Source organism: Carassius auratus, chromosome 24 (genome assembly GCF_003368295.1).
Source record: "Carassius auratus strain Wakin chromosome 24, ASM336829v1, whole genome shotgun sequence".
NCBI classification, from domain to species: Eukaryota; Metazoa; Chordata; class Actinopteri; order Cypriniformes; family Cyprinidae; genus Carassius; species Carassius auratus.
In genome coordinates, this window is record NC_039266.1 from 4,085,385 (window position 1) to 4,103,974 (window position 18,590).

Consider the following 18,590-nt stretch of genomic DNA (forward strand, 5'->3'; position numbering starts at 1 on the left):
CAAGGTTTTCATAACAAATCCCACTCAATTGCTATTTAAAATTAGCCCAAAACATTATCTGCGTTTCGATGGTGACCCCCAGTAAAAATCGCATTTGCAGGGCGAAAATACATGTTATTGGGGTCGCTTCATCCTGGGAACATGAAAAACAACCCGTGGCAACAGTAATAAAGTAGACCAATTCCACGGGAAAACCACAGACCTGGCAACACTGTGTCGGATCGTAGTAACTATCAGTGCAGCAGGGAGACAGTCTTTAATGGACACTTGAAGCTGTCTAATTTGCCACGGTCTCCCTGCTGCCCTAATAATAGTATAACCATTTCTCTGTGTATACATATGTGTATACATATACTTACAAGTATAGTTTTCGCCATATTATTTGAGCCCCCTTTAGAAATAGGTATTGAGAAATTTTATGTTTATTGAACGCTGATTGACCAGCTATGCAGTGCATTTATGATTGACTGAATACCTCAAGCATGTGATGGAAATGTTACTGTCACGATACCCACAAAAGAATGGAAGACAGGTAGATCCAATAGCAGTAGTATTTAATAAGGGAAAACCGTACATCAAAACCAGTCCAGGCAGGGGTCAAAACCAAAATGGCAATCAAAAATACACAGAACAAAACCAACGGGCAAGAACAGGACTCTGAAGTGGCGTGATCAATACAAGGACTCCATGACACATACTAACCAAATAAAGTCGTTTTGCTTTCACAGTGCTAACAACAATACTAAAGCGAGAATAAAAATTAGGCTTTGCGTGAACATTTGGGCGGTGTTATGCAAATCATCCCACATCATGATGTAAATGTTTTTAACCCTCCAGAGTCTAAGGTTTTTTGGGCCTGGAGAAGTTTTGCCATGCCCTGACATTTGTGCTTTTTTCAATTTCTTATACACATCTAAATGGCTAAAGTCTAATCTCACTGTAATCAGCACATACTGGGCTATAATAATATGTGAGCAGCATGTATGTACATGATTGTATTTAAAAAAAAAAAAAAAAAAAAAAAAAAAAAAGTTAAATCACTTGAATAATGCCATAAAACAAATACAGAAAATTGGTTCCTGAGACTTTTGAGAACTGGAGCTTGTAGCATAGAATTTTTCTTTCTAAATTATGTGAAAATCATCTTGTTTACTCACTCACAGAAAACATTATATTGATTTAAAAAAAAATAAAAAAATTCTAAGACACTTTTTGTTGGTAAAAGTCATATGCAAGTAGGCGTGAACATCATTCATATCATGAATATCATTGTGATTTACACCTGAGAAGACAAAGGCCTGCATAATGTATTGCATAATGAGCTACATAATGAGCCTTTCAGTCAGCTGTGCCACTGAGAGGGAGGAGTTACAAGAAAGAATGAAAGGGCAAAATTAATCTATACAATTTAATGTTTTTAGTTTATTTAGAATATATTTAATTATACCACAACATAATTTAATATCCACCTGCGAGTGCAGTTAAACAGTTATTAGGTTACAATCAAAGCTGACTTTCAAACTGAATTTTTTGCATCATTACTACAGTCACACAATCCTTCAGAAATCCTTTTAACAATCTTATTTTCTACACACACACACACAAAAAAAAAATTATTATTATTATTATTATTGTTATTAATGTTGAAAAGAGCTGAGAATATTTTTTTCAGTTATTTGGGGGCAGATAAATTAAAAGAACAGCATTGTTCATTACATTTGTTACAGTTACATTTATTTGTTACATTTGTATTATTTACATCAAGCTTTTGAATTATATAGTATTGTATATTGTTATTGAAACTTAAACAATATTTTAGTTGATTATACATTTAGTCAGGAATTATAGTTTGGAAAAAGTCTAACTAGTAAAATGTTTACACGTTATGTGAAAACTAGTACAAGTATATAAATAAATAAAAAGAGAATAACTCATGTTTATGATCTCTGCTGAATAAAGTGTTTCAGTCTTTTTTTTCTGAGGAAATCCAAATCTCAAATCCTCAACCACATCAGATTTTTTTGGGGTGAATTATGTCTTATTCCTCTCGTCGCGAAGCAAACAGTAAAATAAAAACACTTGAAGAACAGTCTCGCTGCGTTGTCTTCTGTTGTGTGGGCGTATTCAAGCCGCGCGCTTCAGTGAAACATTAGTGAAGTGAAGTGACATTCAGCCAAGTATGGTTACCCATACTCAGAATTTGTGAAGGGAAAGATAATGAAGAGAGAGGTGAAAAACGGTCATCGCTTTGTTTTCATATGGATTACTTTATCACAGAATATTTGTTTTCGGCAGCACTTTAGTTTAAAAGTAGACGGTGTCAGGCTTTCTATAGATATCTCTTTCATGTGTCTTCGTTGAGTATTCACTGAGTTACAGTTCATTTTAATGACGTGTTTGTAAATGAAGATCAGCGCAGACAAAGGCTGCAGACAGCACACCTTGTTTATTATCGTTATTTTATAAGTGCACAAAGATCTGTTGTTATTATGTCTGTTTACAAAAAAGTAGACCCTTTACAGATTCGATTGATGTATTGCTCTTATCTGTACGATCAAAACTGAAAGTGTATTTTAAGTTATTTTCGGGGTTATCAGAAGAAAATGACTCATAACGGGTAGCTATACACGTCAAACGACTTCAGAGGGTTAAAAAGGGCATTTTAGGGGGGAGTGGACAAGTTGTAATTTTTATAAAGTATATCTTTTTGGATTTGAGACTTTAGTCTTTGCTACTTTACAGATCTTCTGTATGCACTAAGAGCTTGTAACACTCCAAAGAGAAAGGAACATTTTAAATTGCATCATATGACACCTTTAAAACATAGCATAATGTAGCCTGATTACGGTGCTTATCTCAATTAATTATAGTGTAATATGTAATGTAAATATGTATATTAACATGAAAGCAGAGTTTAAAATCTTGTGCATATGCAAAATTTATAAATGAGATCCCTGGTCTTTACAGAGTTGTCTGAATGCATGTGTCAATGCATGTCTGAATGTGTATTGTGGTGAATGAACTTCTCAAAATATGTCAATGATTAACCATAAGTCAAATAACACTTAATTTACTGAGAGGACACTCATTTGGAATGTGTCTTTTATTTAACATATTGAATAACTTCTTTACAAAATAGTTCTTTAATATTTTATATTAATATTTTTTCAAATATAATATTTGTCTCGCTTTCCATTATATCAAAACATCTAGATCTAGATCTCTCTTATTTTTTATTATTATTATTTTTTTTTTGCTTAAAACATGAGAAAAATTGACAGTTTTGTAGGAAAAATAGTATTGTTTTCCCTTTAATATTTTTTTTCAAAAATCACTTACCACCATGTCCTTCCAAACCTGTAAACCTTTTGTTCGTCTTCGGAACACAAATTAAGATATTTTGGATGAAAACCGGGAATCCAGAAAAGTATGAAATACGTTGTCAGAATAGTCCAATAGCTGCCTTCGTTCAGCTCATATTCTCCAAAATGCCACTACAGTGATTTAGAGAGAAACAGAAGAGAAGAATTGTTGAATGAAGTCATTATTTTTGTTTTATATTTCATGATTCATGTTGGCATGATGAGCAGAAGCTCAGATCCGATTTCATTTCATTGGCATTTTAATGGAAAAATTAATTTTCTGTAAAGTTGCTTTGCAATGATTTGCATCGTAAAAAGTGCTATACAAGTAACATTTAACTTAATTTTCTTCGCATACAAAAAGTATTCTCGTCGCTTCATAAAATCCAGTTTGAACCACTGATGGCAGATGGACTATTCTGATGATGCTTTTCATACTTTTCTGGACCTTGACAGTGTAAGTTACTTGGCAGTCTATGGGACGGTCACAAGCCTCACCATTTTTATCCAAAATATCTTAAATTGTGTTCCGAAGACAAACAAAGCTTTTATGGGTTAGGAACGACATGCTGGTAAGTGATTAATGACAAAAATTCAATTTTGGGGTGTAGTATACTTTTAAGATGATCTTTCTTATCTTATTTCCAGATATTTTTGAGCAAAAATATGCCACGTGTCAGTGTGTTTAGCCGAATGTGGCACCATATATTACTATCTCATATGACCTAATCTGAGAACCTTATGTATTGTATATAATGATTGATTGTGTGTGTGTGTGTGTGTGTGTGTGTCTATGGGTCAAAGATGAAAAAGTGTTTAAGCATAAAAAAGTGTAATACTGCTTTAAACTGTTATATTTTTTCCCCCACAAAAATGCGAAAAGTTTTCTGTTTTATTTAATTGCAATTTTGTTTTTGTTTTTCTGAGCAAAATATAAATATCATACATTTTTCCCTGATTTACAGAAGACACCCAGTAAAATGTCATTCAGTGTAACAATCTTGTCAGGCATATTTACAACAAAAATCTATTTATGACATATTTAAAGACTAATTACTTTCATCCCAAATACTAATGAGTTGTAATTTTACATTTTTAACATTTGCCACTATCCTAGGTTTTGCCCATTTGTCAGTAAGATTTTTTTTACTAATTTAAAACACAATAAGATTTAGTATGCTCCATTATTCTTTTGGATATTTTAATACGTACATGTCAGAATAAGCATGTTGTTTGAATTTTTGCATAAATATTGTGTAACACTGATTGACAATGTAACATTATTTCAACCAAATTTTGACATTTTATTCTCTAAAAACTTAAATGAAACCTTAAAAGTAGACAGTTTACTTACATAAAATGTGCTTTCTATGGACACAAAATTTATTTTGATGCAGACATCTTAACGTCTTTGACCCCTATATATATACAGTATATATATATACAGTATATATATATATATATATATATATATATATATATATATATATATATATATATATATATATATATATGTATTATTATACATGATTTTGTCATGATCCTTTTCCAGATTGTATGGCGAATGAGCTGTTTCCAAATTAGCAAATTTGATCCCCTTGCCCCTAAAGAAGTTCCAAAAAAAAGATTATTCATTAGCAATATCAGTGTCTGAGATGGGAATCAGTGATGAGGAGTGGGAAAGACTACAGAAGGCTCTCGACTGGCCTGGTCCAGATCAACAAATCACTCAGCTGAATCTGAGCACAAGTCCAGTCCACTCAACATTCTCTATTGTGGAACTGAAAAAGAGTTACAAAGTGGGAGATAACATCTCCGTCATTATCACAGCCAGAGACCACAACAAGAACCTAAAAAGATATGGAGGAGATTTTTTCAAAGCAAAGCTTTTCAATTCAGAGCTAAAGGTGTGTTTAAGTACATTTAGGTCATTTATAATATTTATATTGCAAAGTTTTTGGCATTAAGTTATCCTTTTCCATTCTTCTTGAAGGCAAGTGTGTACGGGGAGGTTGTGGATCATCGTAATGGGACTTACTCAGTTGTTCTTCTTCTTCCCTGGGAAGGCCAGGCACAAGTTTTTGTACGTCTTGAGCACTCCAGTGAGGTTGTGCAGATTCTTAAAAAATACAGGCAGTCTTCATTCCCACGTAGTCACTATAATGGCCACTTTGAAGGGCTAGGACCCAATAAAACCAGGATCAGTGAAGTAGTAGAATGTAATCTTAAGTGGGGTGGAGAAGGAAGCTGGAGGAAACACAACTGCTGCTGTGAGTATAAGGATATAAAAACTGGAACGGTGTGGCAGTGTGAGAGACCGAAGAAACTTCCATGTGACAAACTGGTTTATCACTCAAAAGGAGGCACAGAAAACCCATTAAATCCCTTTGAGAAGCAGTTTTTTGCAAAGTAAGACATTAGTCAAAACAAATTCCAGAAGAATTGTATAACCATACAAACATTTTAGAAAATTTCTCTCTCCCTCTCTCTTCACAGGACTTTAACTAATGTTCGTATTATTGGAGACATACAAATCATCAATATCCTTCCTAACACTGCAGGCAATGGTATGTTCACATATGATCTGTGTACATTTTGACCATTTAATTCACTGTTTGGAAATGAATAAATAGAAGCAGAAAGGAAATAATGTATTTTTAATTGATTTTTTTTTTCTTCTTAGCAAACAGAATGGCTTGATTCTTTAATTCACTTAGATTCTGTTAGTATGTTTTTTTCAAACAGGAAATGGTCAAAACACACACAAACATATATCATCTTAAATCAAATGCAGGAGAATTAATTGAATTAGAATAATTTCTGCACAGTCTTTTCAAATAAATGTTTCTTTGCTTTAGGCACAATAGAGAGATGCAGATCAGGATTAATGACACCAGTTCCTGCAGGGTTCTATTTGAAAGATGTTTGGAAGTCTTTTGTATGCAATACTCAACAGTTCGATTCTGCCCAAATGTGGAAATGTCTCAAAAATAAGATTGTCTACATGATGGGAGACTCCACCACAAGGCAGTGGTTTGAGTTTCTGGAAAAAAAAGTGCCAGGCAAGTTGATCAGCGACATAAATGGCTTTGATTTTGGGGTTATTACTTCTCAATAAAAAATAAATAAATAAATAAATATTTAAGACTTGATAGCATGACTGTATAATATAAATTAAGAAATGCACATATAGATGCCCCACAAATTATTTTGACACTTATTCCAAAGATGTATAAAATGTCTTCGTATTAGATGGTTGGGATAAAGCATTCTTCAAAATATATTGTTCCAGTAAATAAATAAATTATAAACGTCATACAGAATATAATATTGTAATATTGTAATAACTTAAACATATTACATGTGTTTGGGTGAGCAAGTGATGCGACATATACTTCTTGGGACTGCTGTATACAATATCCAAAGGCAACTTTGTAAAGCTGTTTAAAAAAAAAAAAAAAAAAAAAGCAGCAATGTTTCTAATGTAAATTTCTGCTTATCTTTATTAGGCATAAAAAGAATGAACCTCCACACTCCTCGTTTGGCTGGACCCCTAATGGCTGTGGAGTTGAAAAATAATATCATTATTCACTGGAGGCCTCATAGTGTTCCTTTGCGATTTACTATAATGCCAATGACCAACCTGCATTATATTGCCAATGATATTGATAAAATAGCTGGTGGTCCTCATGTAGTCGTTGTCTTTACACTCTTTGCCCACCTGGTGTTTCACCCAATAACATTTTATGTTCATGAAGTGGCCAAAATTCGTCAGTCTGTTGTTGCTCTGCTGAGTCGTGCACCACAGACAACCATCATCATCAAGTCTGGAAACACTGCAGGAATAAAGGTACACTAAGTCAATTCTTGTCATCTTGTTTTATTATGATGATATTTATGGTCAACAGGAGAATATGATGCATTTCTTCTGTTGGTGTCATTTTGAAAGTCTAGAAATACTGGGCTCATATAGGTGCATGTCCATATATTTAGACAACACACATACTATTTTTTTACTAATATACAATAATTTATATTTAGTATAAAATTCCTTAGTTTAGAATGATCATTTATCCATAAATAAATAAATAAAAATCATGAAAACAGTCTAAAAAAACACGAAAAAATTTGGATGAATTAAAAATAATTATTTTAACATAGATAAAAGGAATAGGTTTACTGTCAATGATATCAGCAGCTAAACCAGCGGCTAAAGTTACAGAACTGCCTTCTGTCATGCCTCTCCTGAGCACACTGAGTTTTAACAGACCCCTAAAGTGGCTGTGGGTTTAGTGGGGTGTTATTGAGAAAGAATATGGAAAGTCGCATAAGAGGAAGCAATGCATCAATATTTACCTCAATTTGAAGACAGATGATCCAAATTCTAAAATAGTTCAAAGTTAACGATTTAAAAGAATATCTGAACATGGATTCTCAAATAAAATGTATTGTTTAAATTGCTACTGCATTGTGTTACACCCCTGGACTCATTATGTTGTGCTTTCCATTCCAGGGCTCAACATTAAAGGGATTAAAGGGTTAGTTCACCTAAAAATGAAAATTATGTCATTAATGACTCACCCTCATGTAGTTCCAAACCCGTAAGTTCATCTTCGGAACACAGTTTAAGATATTTTAGATTTAGTCTGAGAGCTTTCTGTCCCTCCATTGAAAGTGTGTGTGCGCAGTATACTAAGGTAATAAAAACATCTTCAAAGTAGTCCTTGTGACATCAGAGGGTCAGTTAGAATTTGTTGAAGCATCAAAAATACATTTTGGTCTAAATATAACAAAAAGCTACAATTTTGTTCAGCATTGTCTTCTCTTCTGGGTCTGTTGTGAGCGCGTTCACTGCAGTGTAGTGATATCCGGTTTGCAAACGAATTACTCGATGTAACCGGATCTTCTTGAACCAGTTCACCTAATCAAACTGAATCGTTTGAAACGGTTTGCATCTCCAATAAGCATTAATTCACAAATGACTTAAGCTGTTAACTTTTTAAAATGTTTTGACATTCCCTCTGAGTTAAAACAAACCAATATCCTGGAGTAATTAATTTACTCAAACAGTACAGTGACTGAACTGCTGTGAAGAGAGAACAGAAGATGAACACCGAGCCGAGCCAGATAACGAACAAAAGATTGACTCATTCTCTAGTCAAGATCCGGTTGCATTGGTTTTCAGATCACCAGTAGTGATGGGAAGTTCGGTTCTTTTCTGCAAACAGGTTCTTTCGGACAATTCGATTCAATAAACTGGTTGAAGAAAACGGTTTACGAGTCAATCTGTCTTCGTTTTCTGGCTTCAGTACTCATCCTGCTTGATCTGTCTGCTGCTTTTGGCATGGTTAACCACCAGATTCTCTTCCAAACCTCCTGTCAAAGGGCATCTCAGGAACCACACTTCAGTAATTTGAGTCTTACCTATCATATAGGTCCTTCAAAGTATCTTGGAGAGGTGAGGTGTCCAAGTCACATCTTACTACTGGGGTGCCTCAGCGCTCAGTTCTTGGACCACTTCTCTTCTCTGTCTACATGGCATCATTAGGTTTTGTCATTCAGAAACATGGCTTTTCATACCACTGCTATGCTGATGACACTCAACTGTACTTCTCATTCCATCCTGATTATCTGAAGGTAGCTACTCACATCTCAGTATGGGGGGCTTTCAGTATGGCAGACAGAGAATAGCCAGATATGTGCCGTAAAAACTCCAAAATTAATATCTCTATTATAATTCATTGTTATTATTTTAAATCACAGAGTTTTAGAAATATGTAACCAATGAAAAGTATTCAAAGGAGCTTTTTGTAAAATATTGCAATGTCATTGGATCCTCAAACTCTCACGAAACCTCGTCGCTTCACCCCGCCTCCACTCAGATTGAGCACCGCGCACAGCCTGGAGGAAACAGATCACCGCTTATTCGCAAAGCAAGGGTAAACAAATAACTTTTAATTGTACAGCATTTCTATACTTAAACACTATGTCTGTAAAGGCTATTGTTTTATCTAAAATATCCTGTGCCTAAGTGCTAAATCGTTTATATCATGAGATTTTGGCCAAGTGTATTAAACAGCAAAAAAATAAATAAATATAATAATAATATATCTTATATCCTAACCTGTAATAGGTCATAATGGCATATAATGCACTGCACTTTCCTCAGATGCGGACAAAACACAGATCTCCTCATTCGCCGGCCAAATAACTTGTTAACTCCTTTTGAGCTTGTTTTTTTTTTTTTTTTTCATATAGCCTGATGTTAACTGATGACACAGTGTTGTTTAATTATTGATTTGTTCCCCCTATTCTTTCTTTTTCCCCCTTTCAGTTCCATGAAACTGTTTTATTTGTCAACACCCATCAGGCATCCTATTGTTTGTATTTGGTTGCTTAAACTCAACAAACCAAGGAAAATAAGTATTATATAATATAATACTCACGAGTCAGCTTTATACGCACAAGCTTTGGATGTGACTGTGGGGGCACATAATGCCTTTGGAGTGCGTGAGTACCAAATGGCTTAAAATTCTTTCAAATGTGTGCAAATTATTATACATTTTTGTGACAATGCAACAATGACACGATTAGTCAAGTGAAAGTTCTGTCAGCTGTCCTGAAATGCGAGTGCGTCTTGTATAGCAGCGTGCAGGTCACTGATGCACTGATTAGAAGTGCGCTCTGAGAGACTTCATAAATTATATGGATATTTTATTATTCAAACCTACAAGCTATGTAGAATTAATGCAGGAAATTCCCTCATTCTAAACTTGAAAGCTGCGAGATTTATTAAAATCATGCGACACATAGTCCCCCTCAGCAAAGTTTTTAGGCCTGGAAATTGTTTAAAATCGCATGGCATTTCCATGTTATTCATGCTCTTACAGGTGTCAGGAAAAAGACCAGGATCCACCTGCGGTTGAATGAATGACACGTTTATTGATAAAAACTCAGGACTTAATCGGCTGGAGCATGAAACAGTCAGCACTCCGCAAGAACGACCAGCTGAGGGATCTCTTTGGCATCAGCCGCACAGCAGCGGGGAACAGGTGAAAAGCCTCAGACCCCACTGAGATCATGACAGTACCTCCTCCCCCAAGGGCGCCATCAGGCAACTTATGGGAGGGGCTTACCATATTTACGGCGGAAGTCATCAATCAGCGACCGATCCAGAATATCCAGAGCCGGAACCCAACTCCTCTCCTCTGGACCCTAACCCTCCAAGTCCACCAGGTATTGAAAACCCCTGCCACAATGACGAACATCTAGTAATCTCCTAACAAGAATAGACAGGAGAACCATCCACCAGACGAGGGGGAGGCAGGGCAGGGGATGAAATGTTGGTATTAAGGGGGGACCTTCAAACCGGTTTAACCCTGGATACATGGAAAACAGGGTGAACCCGACCAAGAGAGGAGGTCAACTTGAGCCATTTTGCAGCCGAATTAAGGACCTTGGTGATCCGGTATTGGCCAATGAACCTGTGTGCCAATTTGCGAGAGACAGCCCTGAGAGGCAGGTCCTTGGTAGACAGCCAAACCTTCTGACCACGGAATCCGGTGGCGATCAGCCGCTGCCTTGGTCCGTCTAGAGGCCTGGACCAGGGCCTTCCTAGCCTTACTCCAAACGATAGGGCAGACGGAACTGCAGCATCTGGTTCCTGAGAGGGAAATAAGGGAGGAAGGTAACTGACAGAACATTCAAAGGGTGACATACCTGTGGATGCTACTGGAAGAGTATGGGAATACTCAATCCAAGTGAGCTGTTGGCTCCAGGAGGCAGGGTTACAGAATGTCAGGCAGCGGAGGACTCGCTCGAGGTTTTTTCACACTGACCATTGGTCTGGGGATGAAACCCTGATGACAGACTTGTAGAGGCCACAATCTGTCGAAACAGGCAAGCCAGAGACAAAATCTAAGGCAATGTGTGACCAGGGACGAGAAGGAATGGGCAGGGGTTGAAGTTGACCATTGTAGGGATGGTTAGAGACCTTGTTTTGGGCTCAAACAGAACAAGCCAATACAAACTGCCTGACATCCTGACCCATTGAGGGCCACCAAAATCGCTGACGGATGGCAGCCAGAGATCTCCTGACTCCTGGATGGCAGGTGACCCTAGATTCATGACCCCACTGAAGGACCTCAGGGCTTAACACTGCCAGCACGAACAAGCAGCCCGCCGGACACTCATCTAGTACTTCCACCCCTCATCCGGCCTCCTCCACCCGTCATTCAATGTCCCAGGAGAGAACCCCCACCACCACTCCCTTCAGGAGTATAGTTTCGGTTGGAACCTCCTCTCCCGGCTGCACGAACAGATGGGATAGAGTATCAGGTCTGACGTTCTTAGCCCCAGGCCGGTATGAAAGGGTTAAGTTAAAATGGTCAAAGAAGAGTGCCCAGCGGGCCTGGCGCTGACTCAGCCTCTTGGCCGAACAGACATATTCTAAGTTCTTATGGTCCGTGCAGACCAAGAAGGGCTGCGCCGATCCCTCCAACCAGTGGCGCCACTCACCCAAGGCCAACTTCACTGCCAGCAGCTCACGATTGCCTATGTTGTAATTTCGTTCTGCAGGGTTTAGGCAATGGGAAAAATATGCACAGGGGTGCACCTTCCCATCCTTACAGGAACGCTGGGACAAGACTGTGCCTACCCCAACTTCCGACGCATCCTCCTCAACAATGAATTGCCATTCAGGACCTGGAGCAGAGAGAACAGGAGCAGAGATAAACCAAGACTTTAACCCTCTGGAATCGATTAATGCGGATACGCGCTATGAGTCATTTTCTCCTGATAACCCCGAAAAGAACTTAAACTTAGTCTACTTTTTTTTGGATACAGACATAATAACAACAAAACTTTGTGCACTTATAAAATAAAGATAACAAACAAGGTGTGCTGTCTGCAGCCTTTGTCTGTGCTGATCTTCATTTACAAACACGTCATTAAAATGAACTGTAACTCAGTGAATACTTAACGAAGAGACATACGAGAGATATCTATATAAAGCTGACATGTCTACTTTTAAACTAAACAAGTGCTGCCGAAAACAGATATTCTGTGATAAAGTAATCCATATGAAAACAAGGCGATGTCCGTTTTTTCACGTCTCCCTTCATTATATCTAATGTGACCACGCCCCCATGCTGAACGCTCTATTCAGATTCAAACTGAAGCGCGTGGCTTGAATACACCCATAACAGAAGAAAAAGCAGCGAGACTGTTCTTCAAGTTTTTTATTTTACTGTTTGCTTCACGATGAGAGGAATAAGACACAATTCACCCCAAAAAGATGTGATGTGGTTGAGGGGACTCCAGAAGGAACAGCACAACTGACTCATGGTGATTGCCTGAAACAACAAGACTTACACGAGGAGTGGTGTGGGTTATGGTGGCTACCGGCTGACCAGAAAGGCCCCAGACCGTGACAGGGGAAGGAAGAAAAATGCACCACAATACAGACATAGGCCCTTTACCAGCCTATGTTGTTTCTCCTGGGCAGACAATGGAAGTTGACCCAACAGAATCCATCTGGGACGATTGAGGCGGTTGTTGAGCCTTGAATGGCTGGGTATCCTCTAGCCCCCAAGATGGACAGGAAGACAAGTATTGTTGACGCTAATGAAGATGGCTCTCGATACGACTGGCCAGATCAATAAAGCCCTCCAAGTTCTTAGGTAACTCGTGTGTCGCAATCTCATCCTGTCTGTCAAAGTTCAGCCCCTCCCATAACATAACCCGCAGCACCCCCTCATTCCAATCGCAAGAGGCCGCTAGAGTCTTAAACTGAATGGCATACTCAGTCACAGAACGTCCACCTTGACGGAGCCGTGCTTGTTTAGATGCAGCCTCATCCCCCTTAAGGGTGAGCGATCGAACAACTTCACCATTTCACAGCAAAATTCCTCAAAGTCCGAGCAAAAATGGGCCCTCACATCCCAAACGGCCGTTCCCCACTCGCAAGCTTTTCCTGTCAACAGTGTGATGACATAAGCGATCTTCAAACGCTCTGTAACGTAACGGCGTGGTTGCAGCATGAATATCAGCGCACGTTGGGACAGAAACACCCGACATGAATTTGGATCTCCGTCATACAAGGGCGGATTGTTAGCATGCGACTCGGGCTCGAGCTGAGCGAGAGGCTGGGGAACCACCGGAGCAGTGGTCGACAGGACATTTTGTAGTTCTCGGAAGTGATCACTTAATTCAGCAATTTGGGCAGTGAGTGTCTCTACCTCCTGAGCGGTGGATGAAAGCTGGCTGGCTTTGTGGCCGAGGAGAGCGCCTTGATGCGCCATAGCCGACCGAACAAACTCTTCACCCACTGGATCCATTTCTGGTCAATCTGTACTGTCAGGAAAAGGACCAGGATCCAACTGCGGTTTATTGAATGACACGTTTATTGATAAAAACTCAGGATTTAATCGGCTGGAGCACGAAACAGTCAGCACTCTGCAAGAACGGACAGCTCAGGGATCTTTTCTGCATCAGCCGCACAGCAGAGGGGAACAGGTGGCAAATCAGCACTGGAAAGTCCTAAGCCGGAATCCGACGGCAATGCAGAGAGCGAGGTAAGTAGAGTCAGTCGCCTGGTGGATGTGGCCTTCTGAGTAACAAGGCAAGGCAGAGAAAAAAGGACAAAAAACAGGAACACCAGATCTACAAGACAGAGGAAAAAAATAACATAAAGTCGAGTCAGAAAACTATGACTAGCAAGGAGAAAGCTTAACTTTAACAATGCTTATGGACTGATACAAGACAGCAAACACAAGGGCATGATAAAGGGAAGATAATCAGCATAAGACAGGGTGCAGGTGAGGCAGAATACGTTAACAGGGATAACAAGAGGGGTGGAGAAAACATGGCGGGAATAGTGAAACACCTGGCGAGCCAGCAAAACCTAAATCGTGTGCCCCAGGACAGAAAAAGCCTCAGATCCCACTGAGATCATGACAACGGGCCCTATAAAAGCAACTGATGCATGCTCTTAATCACTTGCGCAAGTGACCCGTTACCTCTCCCTTCTGTAATCGCGTGATGGATCCGTTGCCCCGCTTTGTTCCGGTACCTTGCAATTTAAAAATTAAGCACTGCTTCTAACTGTAGCACTCACTATTTTAATTATATTCTTAAAAAAACATCTAACTACCTTTCTAATCTTTTTTGTATTCTGTTTACTTTTCATTTATTATACAAGTATGTGTATATACTTACATACATACATACATATACACTCACCTAAAGGATTATTAGGAACACCTGTTCAGTTTCTCATTAATGCAATTATCCAATCAACCAATCACATGACAGTTGGTTCAATGCATTTAGGGGTGTGGTCCTGGTCAAGACAATCTCCTGAACTCCAAACTGAATATCAGAATGGGAAAGAAAGGTGATTTAAGCAATTTTGAGCGTGGCATGGTTGTTGGTGCCAGACGGGCTGGTCTGAGTATTTCACAATCTGCTCAGTTATTGGGATTTTCATGCACAACCATTTCTAGGGTTTACAAAGAATGGTGTGAAAAGGGAAAAACATCCAGTATGCAGCAGTCCCGTGTGTGAAAATGCCTTGTTGATGAACAGCAGATGACCCCACCGGGTACTACTCATCTCCACTACAAACAGGAAAAAGAGGCTACAATTTGCTCAACAAAATTGGACAGTTGAAGACTGGAAAAATGTTGCCTGGTCTGATAAGTCTCAATTTCTATTGAAATATTCAGATGGTAGAACATGGACTAATATACATATATATATATATATATATATATATATATATATATATATATATATATATATATATATATATATATATACACTCTCCCAAATGATTATTAGGAACAACATACTAATACTGTGTTTGAGCCACTTTTGCCTTCTGAACTTCCTTAATTCTACGTGGCATTGATTCAACAAGGTGCTGAAAACATTTTTTAGAAATGTAGGCCCATATTGATAGGATAGCATCTTGCAGTTGATGGAGATTTGTGGGGTGCACATCCAGTGCACCAAACTCCCGTTCCACCACATCCCAAAGATGCTCTATTGGGTTGAGATCTGGTTACTGTGGAGGAAGGGAAGGAAAAGATGTGATAGAAAAAAGTGTACAAGCAATAGGGATAACTGCACCCTGAAGAGAATTGTTGAACAAAACCCATTCAAAAATGTAGGGGAGATTCACAAAGCGTGGACTGCAGCTGGAGTCAGTGCTTCAAGAACTACTACACAAAGACATATGCAAGACATGGGTTTCAGCTGTCGGATTCCTTGTGTCAAGCCACTCTTTAACAAAAGACAGCATTAGAAGTGTCTCGCTTCAAAAAGGACTTGACTGCTGCAGAGTAGTCCAAAGTTATGTGCTCTTATGAAAGTACATTTTTGCATTTCCTTTGGAAATAAGGGTCCCAGAGTCTGAAGGAAGAGAGGAGAGGCACACAATCCACGTTTCTGAGGTCCAGTGTAAAGTTTCCCCAGTCAGTGATGGTTTGCGGTGCCATGTCATCTGCTGGTGTTGGTCAACTGTGTTTTCTGAGGTCCAAAGTCAACACAGCCATATACCAGGAAGATTTAGAGCACTTCATGCTTCCTGCTGCTGAGTTTATGGAGATGCGGGGGGGGGGGGGGGGGGGGGCATTATTCTGAAGACGTAAAATGGTTGCACTCGGTGAATCACTGCCGCTACCTGTTGCTGTTTTTACCACAATATAAGTTGGAATAGACAACTCAGAAAATAAAATACTGATATGATGACTACAGCTACTTAAAGAGCTTACAGGTGGTGATGGATATAAGTATTGGCTTAACACAAGGAGTCTAAATGCCCCGGATCTCGAGGGAAATCCACACTGAGAAACTAACAGGATGGCATAGCGTTTCTTGTCTCAGCCTTTGGAAGCTGTTTCAGTAGCTGTGGTCCACTAAAAACCTCAAAGGCATCAGGGTTCAAATGGAGAAAAAAGTGGGTCTTGAGGGCGTTTTATTCGTTCACATGCATCTTCCCATTATTTTCTCCTCTTCTTAGCTAGGGAAATCAGTCCTATATTGCTTCCTTTGTTGCCCTCCAACTGAAAATTACATCCAAAAGCCACACAATGTGGTATTGTATCAGTATTTTTTTGTCTTGTGTTTATTTTCTGAGTTGTGTCACGGTAAAAAACGTCAGTAGAGTGCAACCACTTGACATCATCAATGTAGATTTTACAGATTTTATTGTGCAAATAAAATAATGGCGCCCCCCACAGTGTAAAAACGATGCCAATATTTTAAAATAGCATACATCTTTCACAGGTTTTCTGTTACATATTTCAGCAAGAGACATAATTGATGTTATATTAAGCTATACATGTCTAAGTACCCGGGGATCCCTTTAAAGGAACACTCCACCGTTTTTTGAAATAGGGCTTATTCACATTATTTCCTACATTTAGATAGGTGGGCAAATGCATTTTTGTGTCAGTGCATGCATTGTTTTGGTTTGACTGGGTCGGCGTTAGCTTAGCTTAGCACAATGAATGGAATCCTTTGTTGCCAGCTAGCATGGCCTGAGTAAAAGTGATCAAAAAAATAAAAAAACCCCACCTAATTACTTCTTGTGGCCTGCGTATTCACAACGAGTACAAATAGCGATCCAGATTAACACTAGGCGATTTCCTAGGCAGATATTGACTTGGGACTATATTATGGGGAAGCACAGAAGAAAGCACTGCTACTTCGGCGCAGAGATATCACGCAACACATGAAAACATCAACTCTACGTGAATACAGGTATAATATGGGTCGATCTATACATGCGTCATGATTAAAATAATCACTTACTCTGTGGACAGCTGTCCATTTGGTCCATTCGGCGTGGGGCGTTTTTTCCAGTTCACTTTGTCACACCGGAAAAAAAAATCGAGTACTGCAGAATGGATCAGCGCCGTGAAATCCTCTGTAGATGTGACACACACAACTTCGGGCACGCTCATCTTGATCTGACGTGTTGAGCCTGGTCATCAATGGCAAAAACATGTCCCAATCTCTACAGCAAAGACACTCTATTTCCGTCGGCATAGATTGGCATATTCCCCCACATTCACACCACCAGTTCATGTTGGCTCTCACCCTCACGTCCTCAGGCTGTTGAGCGATCGCAACTAATACACGCGCATATAAATTTCACTCGCGGCTGGCTTGACGGTGTTTTTCTGAAGTGCGGCTGGCTTGACCGCAGTCTCCTACTGTCGTTCTATTTCCAAAGCACGCAGCTCGTCTTCTGTAAACTCTGGTTCAAATAGGTATGGTTCTGGTTCTTGACTGTCTGAGAAGTCACCCTCTTCGTCTCTCTCAAAATCAGCCATGTTCATCGCCATTCGTGTACTGTAAGGAAAATAGCCAGGCAGGCAGCTACTATTCACGCCGGTATGTTGACGGAAGTCGTGGGATTTCATGTGTTGCGTGATATCTCTGCGCCTAAGCAGCAGTGCTTCGCCTGTGCTTCCCCATAATATAGTCCCAAGCCAATATCTGCCTAGGAAATAGCCTAGTGTTAATCTGGATCGCTATTTGTACTCGTTGTGAATACGCAGTCCACAAGAAGTAATTAGGTGGGTTTTTTTTATTTTTTTGATCACTTTTACTCAGGCCATGCTGGCTGGCAACAAAGGATTCCATTCATTGTGCTAAGCTAACGCCGACCCAGTCAAACTAAAACAATGCATGCACTGACACAAAAATGCATTTGCCCACCTATCTAAATGTAGGAAATAATGTGAATAAGCCCTATTTCAAAAAACGGTGGAGTGTTCCTTTAATGCTTGTCCGCTTATCCGGGACAAGTGGTTTTGTGAATGTGCAAGTGAAAGAGAATTTTACTTGTCCGACCGGACAAGTAACCTGATCTAAATTTTAATAACAAACAATAACTAGGGCAACACCGAAACTTTTGCGTGAATGATTCTAAATTTATTATTGTATAACTGGAGATTGAACAATCCCCTCTCCTCTCTCCAACCTCTCTCGTCCAGCCTTCCTTCTTCCTTGGTTTCCTGGTTGTCCTCTGGTGCTTGCTCCTAAAATGTGCCCTCAGGTGCCCGATCATCCAAAATGTCCTCCCTCCCACCCCCTCCTGCGTACTCCACTGCTGTCATCTGGCAGCCCCTCTGCTTGACCTCAGCCCACCATCATTGCGGTGCGAGCTCTGCAGGACTGGCATCCTTCAGCATCACCATGCTCTGAGTATCCCTC

The 18,590-nt window shown here is 39.3% G+C and overlaps 1 protein-coding gene across 1 annotated transcript in view; it reads left to right on the plus strand.

The window, feature by feature from the left end:
- Window positions 1-18,590, plus strand: part of LOC113041849 (NXPE family member 3-like) — a 32,756-nt gene that overhangs the window by 12,384 nt on the left and 1,782 nt on the right. The window contains exons 2-6 of the mRNA XM_026200420.1: window positions 4,932-5,269; window positions 5,356-5,771; window positions 5,859-5,929; window positions 6,221-6,424; window positions 6,872-7,212. Coding sequence (XP_026056205.1) covers window positions 4,932-5,269; window positions 5,356-5,771; window positions 5,859-5,929; window positions 6,221-6,424; window positions 6,872-7,212 — 1,370 coding nt within the window. The remainder of the gene's footprint in view (window positions 1-4,931; window positions 5,270-5,355; window positions 5,772-5,858; window positions 5,930-6,220; window positions 6,425-6,871; window positions 7,213-18,590) is intronic.